Source organism: Canis aureus, chromosome 6 (genome assembly GCF_053574225.1).
Source record: "Canis aureus isolate CA01 chromosome 6, VMU_Caureus_v.1.0, whole genome shotgun sequence".
Lineage (NCBI taxonomy): Eukaryota > Metazoa > Chordata > Mammalia > Carnivora > Canidae > Canis > Canis aureus.
The window spans coordinates 4,992,779-5,004,796 of record NC_135616.1 but is presented as its reverse complement, the minus strand read 5'-3'; the positions used below and the strand labels follow the sequence as shown (position 1 = coordinate 5,004,796).

Genomic DNA, 12,018 nt, shown 5'->3' with positions numbered 1-12,018 from the left:
TTGGAGGGGGGTCAGCCCTTGGGGAGCCGGGCAGCAGCTATGCGGGCTGTCCCCACTGCCCAGGGACCCCGGCCACCCTCCCCTTGTGCCCGGTGACCAGCCCCTGGTGAGGAGGAAGCATCAGGGACCCCCATGCCTCCTCCCCCACTGGCCACCCCCCTCCCCCGTGTCCCCAGTGACCAGCCCCGTGGTCAGGAGGAAGCGTGAGTGTCGGTGGCCAGGAGTCTGTTAGGTGCAGCTTCTGAGCTGCTGCCCACTTCAGTTACACAGACTCTCAGATTTTTTTTCCTTTCCCTAATCTTGACTTTTTCTTAAAGTTAATCTACCAGTAGATACTCGTCCTTTTGCAGACACACTTGGGCGTCCAACACAAACATACCCAAGAACAGCTCTTTGTTTGCTTGCCTTCAGGAATCCGGCTCAGTGAGTACCCCAGAAACTGAAGGCCTTTCTAACGATTCCCAGTCTTCTGGGCCGGAGCCTCCCAGGGCCAAGTGACCTGCTGAGGTTCGATTTCGTGCACATGCGACATGGCTTTGCCGGTCGAGCACGCGGCAAACTTGCCTCCAAGGCCGGCCACGGTCCGCGCGGGCTCTCAGCATTATTTAGTCTTAACTGTGCTTTGCTTTTCCTTTAACGTTTGCATTTTAAATGATGTAAAGTGAAGAAACCGTTACCAAGAATTCCTGCATGAGACCAGACACACGTGCGTGATGCGATGTGTTTGAAACAGTGGACACCCAGAAGGAAGACACCAGGCAGCACTTGCAATTATTTCCATGAAGGGGGTGAGACGGGACAGGTGGTCCTCCTGAAGAATTCCTGACCTTCGGCTAGCAACGAGCAGAAACGCCTGGTACGAAGCATGCGTGCTCACGAAGGAAAGGTTCAAAGCCATCTGGTGAAGTTTTACGAAGATTGCAGAGTCTCCCTTCTGTCCTTCAAATGCTTTTCTTTGTCTTGGTTTCTCTTCTGTTAGATTTCGTTGGTCTCGTTCATTCTTTCAACCCCCCCCCCAGACTTTATTATAGATCAAATCTATTCTTTTTTATTGAAGTATAGTTGACATATAATGTTACATTAGTTTCAAGTGTACAACATAGTGATTCCACGTCTCTACATTATGCAGCGCTCACCCCAGGTGTGGCTACCGTCTATCCCAGCACACAGCGCTACTACGGTATCAGTGACTATATTCCCTATGCTGTGACTTTTATTCCCGGGACTTCTTCATTCCATAACCAGAAGACCCTATCGAGCACTCCCCTTCACCCATGCTGCCCAGAACCCCCCCTTCTCTGACCGTCACTAGTTTGTTCTTTGTATTTATGAGTCTATTTCTTCTTTTGTCTATTTGTTTTGTTTTTTGGATTCTGCATATGAGTCAAATCTTATGGCATTTGTCTTTTTTTCTCTGACTTATTTCACTTAACATGACTCTCTAGGTCTAGCCATGTTGTCTCAAATGGCAAGATCTCATTCTTTTTTATGGCAGAGTAATATTCCATCATATATATGTATATGTATTATATAAAACACATGCCATCATATGATATATGATGGAATATTAAATATATATTCACCACATCTTCTTCATCCATTCATCTATTGACGGATACTTGCTTTGCTTCCATATCTTGGCTATTGTAGATAATTGAACTGCAGCAGTCAGGCAGAAAGCTCAGTTGTAGAAAGAATCAGAGCTGCATTTCAGGTATGGGGCGTGAGTAGCTACTAGAGGCAGGACAAATCCCCCTGTGGGTGGGAGATTGGCTGGTCAATTTAGACATACACTTTTTTTTTTTTTACATATTCTTTTTATGTAGATGGAAGGACTGACCTATTTTTTGGAGATGTGGTATTGGAGAGTAACAGAGGGACAGTGTGGGAAGTACATTTGGGGAGGTGCTGAGAATTTTGTCTGTTTTGATTCATACTTTGGAATCATGGGTAACAAATATCTAAATTGGACACTTGTCAAATACAGCCTGGGCCTCGGCCATGGCAGGGTGAACTATTTTACTGGGTAACTAATCTAGTCGTAAGTTTTATGAGCAATCTCAAAGTAAGCCAGCATGAGCCACCTGAAGCTGGGCCGATTTTGCTATCCTCTGTAAGACGTCAGCCCTTGGTGAATGCACATACAGAGCTGTCCTGGGTAATTGTTTTCCAACTGGCCTGCCCCTCTGTCTCACACCGACTGTCAGCTTCCTTGCTGGGCACTGGCTCGTGGAGTCCAGGTGGGCCCTTCCTGTCTTCCTTTAAAAAAAAATCCAGCCAACTAGGGGAGCAAAATTTCTAACACTAAACCCCAGTGTATCAGTTTGAAACCAAAACGATATACCTTTAATTTATTGAACTAGAAAAAAATGCAGGCACCAGCGTCTATTTAATTCAGCTGCTCTCCATTTCATGCCTGACTTTCTGGCAGCCCAGAGAATAAGCAGTAAGACGATGAGGGATAAAGTGGAAGAACCTCCCTACAAATGCTAGTGATAAGACCCAGCCTGACTTTCCCCACTCAACCTGCTAGGGGGTCACATGTCATCTGCTCCCAGAGATGGGATTTTTGGTGGTGCCAGCAGTCAAGAGCACCTGACTCCTGAAAGCAGGTGGAGGCTATCCTTGCCCCCTCTTTGCTCCCATTTTCTCCAAGTGTTTCTCCTTTATAATATGGAGGTAATAATATGCGGCCTGCATTCTTTATAGCGCTCTTGCGATAGTAAATTGGGATCATGTTAGTTACTCACTTTCCTATTTTTCCCCCAGAAGCACAAAGAAAAACATCCCAGTAAGAATAAAGATATTTGGTTTCTTGAAAAGCTTAACATGACAGGTACTTGTAAGTTTTAGGTCGAGAGAGCCTGGTAATTGAATACGGGCCACTCACCGTTCATTCCAGATCCGTGTAACGTGTGCCCACGATGTGCCAGGACTGTGCGGCATGCCAGGTAGAACCATGAACGAGGCAGACACATCCTTGTCTCCCACAAGTCCAGGACCACTGAGCAAATAATTGCAAGATGATGTGAAATGCTATAAAAGGAGAGTGCCTGGTGCTATGTGAGTGTGTGGGGTGGGCGATGGCAGGCCTGGCAAGTCTTTTCAGAAGTGAAGCTTCAGCTGAGATCTAAAGGAGATGTAAGAGTTAATTAACCAGGCAAAGGAAGAGGGAGAGCATGGCATTGGGAATCTCAGTGAAAAAAAATCTATGGGTTTTGTCAGCACAATGCCAAACATTTAGATGGTTGGTGGCTCTGACTTTTTAGCTGATTAAAAAAAATTGCTGACAGCTTTCTGTACATACAATCGAAGGAGCTGCCCCAACAGTTAGCCATGTAGACATTACCACGCTGGAGGCAGAGTTTAGCTGGTCAGATTACCAACCTAAGCGGTGACACTCCCAGTTGACATGGATGTCTACACCTGGGGACCCCAAGTCATGCAGAAGAAATGCTGATACTGTCTACACTGAGGGCTTCATGTATGTGCTGTTCACTTGTGAAGAAATGGGAAGACTCTCCTTTCCAGGGGCTGGTCACAGCCATTGTTCTGGCTCTTGGATAAGACCTTAAAGTTCTTGTCCCAAGCCCTATCAGATGAAAAAGGATTGACAAAAGAGATATTTCTTCAGCAAAAAGGGGGAGTCAAAATGTGACAATCTATAACTGAAAACCTGCTGAAGATGGATGCTCCTTTATCCCCAGCTGAATTCGAGGTGTCGTCTGCTATTGCTGCATGTCACTTCAGATAAAGTGACTATCACGTCAGCCTGGGAATAGGGTTTCTGAGGACATGGGACTTCCAGTGTCCAAACTGGGGTAGTCCCACCAAACCTACTTACAGAGTTATCAGGTCAGGGGAATTGTGTTTTCCAGGCGAGGAAAGCACAAGGTGTGTGAGTACTTCTGCTGCCCCCAAATCTTCCAGCCAATGTTTTCATGAAATAAAGGTCCATGTGCTTAGAGAGATACATATGCTGCTCCCTGGCCTATCAGCTCACTGGCCCTTGGGTATGGTCTCAGAGGGCAAGGCAGAGATGAACTCAGGCAAAGTGACTTTAAAAACGAACCCAAATGGAACAGCTCTGAAGAAACAGCAATGACACAAAATGTGGCACATCTCTTTATAAGTTAAGAGGATAGGCCTAGGCATGCCCGGAGTGTCAGCCCCAACTCTGTACACACTGTTGAGATCTCTAATCTGTATAGATCAATGGGTAACAGTGTGATCGAGGACATGGGAGCCCTTTTCCTTCAGTAGTCCCATTTTTTTTTTTTAAGATTTCATGAGACACAGAGAGAGAGAGAGAGGCAGAGGGAGAAGCAGGCTCCATGCAGGGAGCCCAACATGGGACTCGATCCGGGTCTCCAGGATCAGGCCGTGGGCCGAAGTCGGCGCTAAACCGCTGAACCACCCGGGCTGCTCCAGTAGCCCCATTTCACATCATAAATATATATGGAAAGATATCTATATTTCTTGTTATATTTCTGAAGAGTTTTAAAAGGTTTTCTATAAGTTATACATTTTTGTTACATTTAAAACAACTTATTCATTTTGTTTTTGTGATTTTAAGTTTACTGTATTGGTGTATATTTATGTAAGAGTAGAGTTCATTTCCAATTGACTAACTGACTTCACATTGTATTTTATAGACTTGTGCTATCCAATACAGTAGCCACTAATCCTGTGTGGCTGTTTAAATCTAAATGAATTTAAATTAAATAAATAGAGTGACATCAGTAAAAATGGTGCAGTGAGGACTTCTGAAAATTCTTTCCTCCATAGAAGCAATGCAAACATTGGCAAAAATAGTAAGAATCAACTTTTTCAGAACTCTGGAAATGAACCAGGCTTGCAGCAACCCAAGGAGTGTTCAAGAAAAATAGCTAAATCTCCATAAGAACAGTGAGCTTTATGATGTTTTGACTTGCACTGTTCCTACCACCCCACCCCCTGCCCCCACTCCATTGTAGTCTTGAAAACAGATAGCCTGTGACTTATGGTGAAAACCAGCAGCCTGGTAGCCACTAAAGAGAGCAGAATGGGATTGGATCTCCTTCAAAGGCCCGTTTCCAGAGAACTGTCATAATTTGATCCATCTGCTTATTCCCTGGAAGACCCCACTTTTTTTTAATAATAAATTTATTTTTTATTGGTGTTCAATTTGCCAACTTACAGAATAACACCCAGTGCTCATCCCGTCAAGTGCCCCCCTCAGTGCCCGTCACCCATTCACCCCCACCCCCCGCCCTCCTCCCCTTCCACCACCCCTAGTTCGTTTCCCAGAGTTAGGAGTCTTTATGTTCTGTCTCCCTTTCTGATATTCCCCACACACTTCTTCTCCCTTCCCTTATATTCCCTTTCACTATTATTTATATTCCCCAAATGAATGAGAACATATAATGTTTAAGACCCCACTTTTTTTAAAAAAGATTTTATTTATTTATTTGAGACAGAGAGAGTGAGCAAGAGAGAGAGAGAGAGAGAGAGAGAGAGAGAGAAGGAGAAGGGGGGAGGGGCAGAGGTGAAGGAGAAGCAGAATCCCTGCTGAGCAGGCAGCCCCGAAGCAGGGTTAGATCCTGGGACTCCGGGATCATCATGACCAGAGCCAAAGACAGACTCTTCACTGACTGAGCCACCCAGATGTCCCTGGAAGACCCTATTCTTAAGGCTGTCTTCATTTGACCTGACATAGAGCTTGCCAGATGTGAACAGCCTTTACCCCAGGGGTATTTGTCAAAAACAATGAGACGCCATTGTTGAACATCTCAGCTACCTGAGGCACTGGATAATAGTTGGGGCTAACAAAAGGTTAACCGAAGAGTTTAAAATGGGGTGTCCTTATGGAAATTTGAAAAGTTCACGGGACTATAGAAAGCCATATTCATGCATATGTTAGTTCGCATGACTGCACAGGGATCTACACATCTCAGGAAAGACTTGATAAAAAAAAAAAAAAAAAAAGGAAAGACTTGATAAGACTATAAGCTCTCATCTTTGACTAACTTTGGGGCTCTGTGCAAGTGGGAAATGAAGGATAAGGCAAAGGTGTAAACTGATTGGATGCACACAGAGTTCCTGGCAAAGACTTGGAAGACTTCTGGGTTCCAGGCACTTAAAGATCACTCTTTCTGATCATTAGCTGACTACAAAGCTAACCAGCAAGGGACTTCAGTGGCCACGCACAACAAGAAATATAGAATTAGTTCAGAAAAGTCACTAAAAAACAATAGTAGCAATGAACAGCAGCTACAAAATTCTGAGAAAGGGAGAGTTTCTACATTATATATTATTTAAAATATAAGCATTATGTTACATATAATATAATTTCAACAAAAATTATAAGACGTGAAAAAATGGAATATGACCTATAAAAAGGAAAAAAAGCAATCAATAAAAACTATCCCCAAGGAAGCCTGTACATTGGACCTACTAGACAAACACTTTAGGTCAATTATTTTAAATATGCACAAAGAACTAAAGGAAACCATGAGAATAATGTCTCACCAAATAGATATTATTAACAAAGAGATGGAAATTATAAGGAAGAGCCAAATAGAAATTATGGAGTTGAAAAGTACAACTGAAATGAAACATTCACCAGAAGGTTTCTATAGGAGATTGGAATAAATAGAAGGAAGAATTGCTGAACTTGAAAATGGGTCAATTAGTATTACCAAGTCTGAGGAGCAGAAAGAAAAATGAACAAAGCCTAAGAAACTTGATGAAAATAATCAAATGGACCAACAAAAACATTAGAAGTCCCAGAAGAGTGGAGTGGATAGAGAGACAATGAAAGAGAGAGAGAGAGAGACAGAGCGAGAGAGAGAGAGACAGAGAGAGATTGGAGAGTATTTGAAGGAATAATGACTGAAAACTCTCCAATCTGTATGAAAAACATTAATATCCAAGAAACTTAATGAACACCAGTTAAGATACACTCAAAGAATGTTAAAACTGTTGAAAGGCAAATACAAGAGAAAATCTTCAAAGCACCAAGACAGAAACAACATATAACTACGATAGATACTTAAGATAAAGAGCTTTCACATAATTATAATTTTTTTTTTCTGTGGTGGAAACAGTTAAGTGGATGATATATTTGAAGTGCTGAGAGAAAAACACTGTCAGCCAAGAACACTGTATCTAGTAAAACTATCCTTCAAAAAATGGAGAAATCAAGACATCCCCAGATAAACAAAAATAGAATTTGTCCTAGTAGATGTGCTCTACAAAATTTGAGAAGTCCTCAGGCTGAAATGAAAGGACACTAGGCAGTAAATCAGTCCATGCAAAGTATCAAAAGGGCAACTGCCAAGGTAAATATAGAAGATGGTGTAAATACACTTTTGTTTGTAACTTTTTCCCCCCTCCTCATTTAAGAGACAACTGCATAAAACTGTAACATAAATCTGTGTTGATGGACATACAAAGTATAAAGCCCTAATCTGCTTGGCAATAGTGCAAATGAGGGAGGAGAGGCCAGGGCTGCACAGGTGTAAAGTTTTGCTACTATTGAAATTAGGCTGATATTAATCTGAGCTAGGTTGGTATTAATCTGAGCTGGGTCATTATGCATTCAAATGTTAGTTGTTACCTCTGGGGCAACCACTACGAAAATAAGTAAAAAAAAAAAAAAGTGACAGAAATGACGGGATTTAAAATGGCATCATCCCCCTGCTTTTTTTTTTTTTTTTTTTTAAGATTTTATCTATTTATTCATGAGCAAAGCCCCAGCCACTTCCCATGAGACAGTGAGAGGAGTCAGGAAAGGGTTCCTATGTAACTTGCCATTTCAGCCAGCTATGAAGGGAAGGAGACTTCAACTTTTGATGGCCTAAACATCCTCCCTTTGTGTGATACCACCTCCCCCCTCCCCAGTCTGACAATTTTATTTATTTATTCATGACAGACACACACAGAGAGGCAGAGACATAGGCAGAGGGAGAAGCAGGCTCTCCCTGGGGAGCCTGATGAGGGACTTAATCCCAGGATCCCGGGGTCATGACCTGAGCTGAAGGCAGATGCTCAACCACTGAGTCACCTAGGCACCCTGGCATCATCCTTTATGCCTATTACCCAGCACAAAGCAGCTCCACAGTGTTATTTCCCAAATACTCACCCTGGTTTCATGTCTTCCTTATCCTTAGGAACAAGGAGCTTCTGCAGAATGGACTTTGAATTGTGGATAATTTAGTCTTTTCCAAGCCATTTTTATTAATTATCTAAGTAAACAAATAATTAGACAAACACATCCATACATTCTCTTATGTAAATTTGCTTTAAAATAAAGTATGTATACATTTTAAGTGAATACATATATATATATGCATATTTTAATATTTTATTTTAAAGAAGTTCAAAAAAGTTCTATTCTCATCCTCATATTCTATAGTTTCTCTCCAAAAGGCAATAACTCTCATTAGTAAACTAATTACTACAATAGTAAACTAATATATACTGTTTGAAAACTATGTACACAAAATCTCTCTCTATATAGATATATATATTTCTCTGTCTATACATATATGTATATATATATATGTATAGACAGAGAGAGAGAGAGTGTGGTGGGGAGGAGCAGAGGGAGAGAATCTCAAGCAGACTCAGAACTGAGCATGGAGCCCAATGCAGAACTTGATCTCACAATAGTGAGCTCACTACCTGAGCAGAAATCAAGAGTCCAATGCTTTTACCAACTGCACCACCCAGGTGCCCTCTTGGTTATTTTTGATCCTTGCTCATGTAGGTTGACCTCATTTTCATTCTTTCTGTTATGTACATATTGTATTGTGAAGATGAATCATAATTTATCATATGTCTTATTGTACATTTAAGATGTTGTTACTGTTTTTGTATTACAAATAATGTTGTGGCGACCATCCTTATACAGACACATTGGCAGACTTTTGTGAGTGTGTAGGGCAAATTCCTAGCTGAGAAATTTCTGAGTCAAAGACTTTGTGTATTTCAAATTTTGATAAGTTTTGCTATATTGGTCTCCTAAAAGGATATTCCAAATTCCATTTCTTTTTTTTTTTTTAATTTTTTAAAAAAATTTATTTATGATAGTCACAGAGAGAGAGAGAGAGAGGCAGAGACATAGGCAGAGGGAGAAGCAGGCTCCATACACCGGGAGCCTGATGTGGGATTCGATCTTGGGTCTCCAGGATCACGCCCTGAGCCAAAGGCAGGCGCCAAACCGCTGCGCCACCCAGGGATCCCCCATTTCTAACAATAATACAGGAGAGTGGTTATTTTTTACCCTCACTAATATTTGGTATTATTAAACTTTTAAATATATATGAATAGATAGGCAATATTTCACATAATTTGTATATTTAATTTTCAATGAGATTGAACATCTTTGTCATGGTTCATTTCTATTTTCGTTTCTGTGAACAGCCTATTTGATTTTTTACAGAGTGTTTTAATAAGATATCTTTTTTTATTTAGTTGTAAGAGAAGCTAGGCTTTTGAATCTTAGTTACACTTATCAAGTTTGGGGAAAATTCTTTTATTTTAAAGGAGCTTTTTAAAAATAATTTATTTTGTTTTATTTTATTTTATTTTATTTTATTTTATTTTATTTTATTTTATTTTATTTTAGAGAGAGACAGCATGCACATGAGAAGGGGTGGAGTGGGTGGAATGGGAGGGGCAGAAAAAGAGGGAGAAGCAGGTTCTCTGTTGAGCAGGGTGCCAGACATGGAGCTTGATCCTTGGACCCTGGGATTGTGACCCCAAGCCAAAGGGAGATGTTTAACCATCTGAGCCATCCAGGAACCCTGGAAAATTCTTAATCTGTATTGAATTTCCTTCTTTTTTTGTGTGAAATAGGAGTGGATGGTTATACCTCATGAAGATGTGAAAGGGAAATGGCCTTGCACACCATTGGTGCTCAGTAAGTATTAGTTTTCCTTCATCTTCAAAGCAACAAAGGTGAATGCCCAATTCTCCTTCTGCTTGGAATCTCTCCACCTCCCTCTTTTGCAATCAGCCAGAGAAAACACTGCTTTTAAGGGTCACCTGGATAATTTCCCCAAAGGTCAGATGTGCCATAGAACGTAATCTAATCATCGGAGTGGTAGCTCTTCATACTCACAGGCTCTGGTGATTACACAAGGAGTTCTGGGATGGTGTCCCATGTTGTAGAATTCTGATTACCACAGAATTGGGACTTTTCTGTTTCATTTTTCTCAAATGCAGGCTTGGGCAGAGTTCTGCTAAATCGAGTAGGTGATAGTTGAGCTTGTGAGTGGAGAGGCGGGAGAGAAGCTTGGAGCTCCCCCACCAGGACCTCTGTTCAGTGTGCCCCAAACCTGGGATCATCATTTTGGAAGTTACAAGTTTAAGGCATTTAGGTTATTTCTAGAGCTCAGATGCTATACTACAAAGGGCAAAGCATCAACCAATGAGAACCTTTCATAAACAGTTTATCAGGGTAGCTTTTGCTGAAGTAGAGTGCTGAGCAAATGAGCCACAGGGAGTAAAAAGAAGCAGATCCAGGAGTAGCTGAGCGCTTAGCTGACTCATACAAGATTATGCCAGGCTGGGATTCAGATCCAGGTCTGTTTGACTTCAAAACCCAAAGGCTCTTCTTTATAACGTTCTAATACCACTGCCACCCATCAGGCCAGCCTGAGAGTAATCACGGTGAAAGAGCCTGGCCCTCTTGCTTTGCCGGTCCATGCAATATGCAGGGGTAGCTCTGACTTTGGGAACTCAAACTTCAGTGGTTTCCCAGACTCTTGCTGCAAAATGATGAGCACAGGCCTTTGAATGAGCAAATTCATGAATTCATACCGAAAGAGCCCAGAGCTTCCTACCATATTTCACAGAAGAGTCGCGCCTTTGCAAATACTGGGCTGCCAATACCAAAAAAGCATTTTGGTGAGTGACTTTTGTAGAAAAGTATTCCCCAAGTTCTAACAGAATAGATGTTTTGGTAAAGAAAAAAAAAACCCCAGACATTCTTTAGAGTTCTTCTGGGAGCCATCTTGGGAAATTCATGTACCCTTTCTGTGGCTGCTTTATATTTAGTAACACACGCAGACACAGACACACCATGGCAAGCTGATTGCAAAAGGAGACTTGATGTTGCCTTTCCGTTGGGTGGTCTGAGTGTTTATAATGGAGTTGATGCAGCAGTTGGGTAATTGCTTATTGGAGAAAGTGCCAGATACATTCTCAGAGGCCTTCCCCTCCCTGGACTCCTACTCAGTCACGGGCTGAGAAATCAAAGGTGGCTACCTCTTTGGGCTGAGATGAAGCCTCGACAACTCCTCCTCACCCAGAGTCTGCGAGAACTATCCTTGTCTGCTTAGGAAAAGAGGACGAGAGATGGTTTATAATGGTTGGAAGAACTTGAAGACTAAGCTAGAATCAGATAAACAAATGAAAGGCACTAAATTATCTACAGCATCTAGCTTTATGTAGATTCCAATAAATAACTCACGGTTTTCAAACTGCAGGGTGTGTGAGAGCACTAGGGAGCTGTTAAATGTTAAAATGGAGATTGCTTACACCTATTTCCAGAGGGGTTCTGATTCAGTTGGCCTGCCTCCAAAAAGTTTTAATAAATTGGGGGGCACCTGGGTGGCTTTGTTGGTTAAGTGTCCACCATTGGCTTGAGTTGTGATCCCAGGGTCCTGGGACTGAGGTCCATGTGGAGTTCCCTGGTCAGTGGGTAGCCTGCTTTTCCCTGTCCCTCTACCCCTCCCCCTGCTTGCTTCTCACTCTCTCTCATAAACAAGCAAACAAACAAATAAATCAATAAGTTTTAATTTTTAATAAGTAGCTCAGGTACAAAAAGGAATTTTACCTGTCTGGTAAAATTGAGCTAACTGAGCTTGGTCAGAAGAAGCCAGGTGCATGCAAGGAGTTGGAATTCATAACTCTGTTTTAAAAGAGAAGTGGAGAAATAATTTGAAAACTCCAAATGGAGAAATGGGTTGGTAAATTGTTGTGCAGAAATGTAATGTTTTATTATGTAGGCAATAAAAATGGCACATA

The 12,018-nt window shown here is 41.8% G+C and overlaps 1 protein-coding gene across 1 annotated transcript in view; it reads left to right on the top strand.

Annotated features, from left to right (window-relative positions):
* The window catches only part of LOC144315097 (uncharacterized), a 36,556-nt gene that overhangs the window by 11,356 nt on the left and 13,182 nt on the right, over nucleotides 1–12,018 (top strand). The window contains exon 3 of the mRNA XM_077899694.1: nucleotides 9,844–9,907. Coding sequence (XP_077755820.1) covers nucleotides 9,882–9,907 — 26 coding nt within the window. The 5' untranslated portion in view covers nucleotides 9,844–9,881. The remainder of the gene's footprint in view (nucleotides 1–9,843; nucleotides 9,908–12,018) is intronic.